Below are 1,982 nucleotides of genomic sequence, written 5' to 3'. Positions count from 1 at the left end.
GAATCATCCTATGAAAAAGCTGAATGGAGTCTATGGATCATTTAGTCCAGACCTTTCACATCACACTGGATGTTTAAATAATTGTTCTGAAGGCTCAGAGGACCCTCTCTCTTTTCTCTTAGGTGTGGGAATTAGGGTCAGGGCTGGCAGGTGCAGGACTTGCTACAGCCACACCCCTTAATCCCTGCAGTGCTGAGCAAGGCCTTCCATCCCTGTCCCCTGATCCAGCCAGCTGTCTGATTGTGAGTTGGTATGGCAGAGGAAGGTGATGTGGATGAGGGGGATGTGTTCCTGGCATTTGCCCAGGGGCCCTCTCCTCCCAGGGGTCCCGTGCGACGTGCCTTGGACAAGGCTTTTTTTATCTTCCTGGCCCTCTTCCTGATACTGCTGATGCTGGAGGCTGCTTAGATGCTGCTGTGGCCACTACCATGGGCAAAGTTAGGGGACTGGCTCCTGGGGACACCTCAGAAGGAGGAGGAACTGGAATTGTGACCACCTTTCCTATAAACGTCCTCTTTCCTCGCCAAGGAGGTGAGAAGGGAGACAGGAGAGAAATGGGAGTGTTGGGGGCTGTGGAGGAGATGCTTGGATAGCTTAGGGCAGCCGCAGTCTTAAATTCTGCACCTATACTCGGGAATAATTTTGAAAAAGTATATACTCCTTCACATATCTTTAAGAAGGTATCCAAAAATTTTTTATCATAAATTAAAATTGCAGCCGGGCACAGTGGCTCATACCTGTAATCCCAGCACTTTGGGAGGCCAAGGCAGGTGGATCACCTGAGGTCAGGGGTTCAAGACCAGGCTGGCCAACATGGTGAAACCTAGTCTCTACTAAAAAATACAAAAATTAGCCGGGCTAGTTGGTGGGCGCCTGATTCTCCTGCCTCAGCTACTCAGGAGGCTGAAGCAGGAGAATCACTTGAACTTGGGAGGTGGTTGCAGTGAGCCAAGATTTCTGCCACTGCACTCTGGCCTGGGCGACAGAGAGAGACTCCATCTCAAAATAAATAATCAAATAAAAATAAAAATAAATAAAAATTGTCTCGGCCGGGTGCGGTGGCTCACGCCTGTAATCCCAGTACTTTGGGAGGCCGAGACGGGTAGATCACGAGGTCAAGAGATCAAGATCATCCTGGTCAACATGGTGAAACCCCATCTCTACTAAAAATACAAAAAATTAGCTGAGCATGGTCGTGCGTGCCTGTAATCCCAGCTACTCAAGAGGCTGAGGCAGGAGAATTGCCTGAACCCAGGAGCTGGAGGTTGCGGTGAGCCGAGATCACGCCATTGCACTCTAGCCTGGGTAACAAGAGGGAAACTCCGCCTCAAAAAATAAAAAAAAAAATTGTCTCAAGGACGTACTTCTGGCACACTGAAAATATTCATTGGATTGATTGATTGATTGAGATGGAATCTTGCTCTGTTGCCCAGGCTGCAGTGCAGTGGCGCAGTCTTGGCTTAGTGCAACCTCTGCCTCCCAGGTTCAAGCAATTCTACTGCTTCAGCCTCCCAAGTAGCTGGGACCACAGGTGCACGCCTGACTAATTTTTGTGTTTTTAGTAGAGACGGGTTTTACCATGTTGGCTAGGCTGGTCTTGAAATCCTCTTTATTTTTTTCTTTGAGACAGAGTCTCCCTCTGTCGCCCAGCCTAGAGTGCGTGGCAGCGATCTCGGCTCACTGCAGCCTCCACCTCCCAGGTTCAGGCAATTCTCCTGCCTCAGGTTCCAAAATAGCTGGGACTACAGGTGTGCGCCACGATACCTGGCTAATTTTTGTATTTTTAGTAGAGATGGGGATTTCACTATGTTGCCTAGGCTGGTCTTGAAATTCTGACCTCAGGTAATCCACCCACTTCGGCCTGCCAAAGTGCTGGGATTACAGGCGTGAGCCACCGAGCCTGGCCTATTTTTTTACTTTTTGAGATGGAGTCTTGCTTAGTCGCCCAGGCTAGAGTGCAGTGGCACAATCTTGGCTCACTG

The 1,982-nt window shown here is 49.4% G+C and overlaps 1 protein-coding gene across 1 annotated transcript; it reads left to right on the top strand.

Annotated features, from left to right (window-relative positions):
* Positions 1-252: 252 nt before the first annotated feature.
* Positions 253-492, top strand: SMIM40 (small integral membrane protein 40). Its single transcript, XM_039466492.1, is given in 1 exon segment — positions 253-492. A coding segment is annotated over 1 exon segment (240 nt).
* Positions 493-1,982: the final 1,490 nt, after the last annotated feature.

The sequence above is a fragment of the Saimiri boliviensis genome, chromosome 4, assembly GCF_048565385.1.
Source record: "Saimiri boliviensis isolate mSaiBol1 chromosome 4, mSaiBol1.pri, whole genome shotgun sequence".
NCBI classification, from domain to species: domain Eukaryota; kingdom Metazoa; phylum Chordata; class Mammalia; order Primates; family Cebidae; genus Saimiri; species Saimiri boliviensis.
Note: the sequence above shows the minus strand (reverse complement) of the source record. Positions and strands in the feature narration are given on the sequence as shown.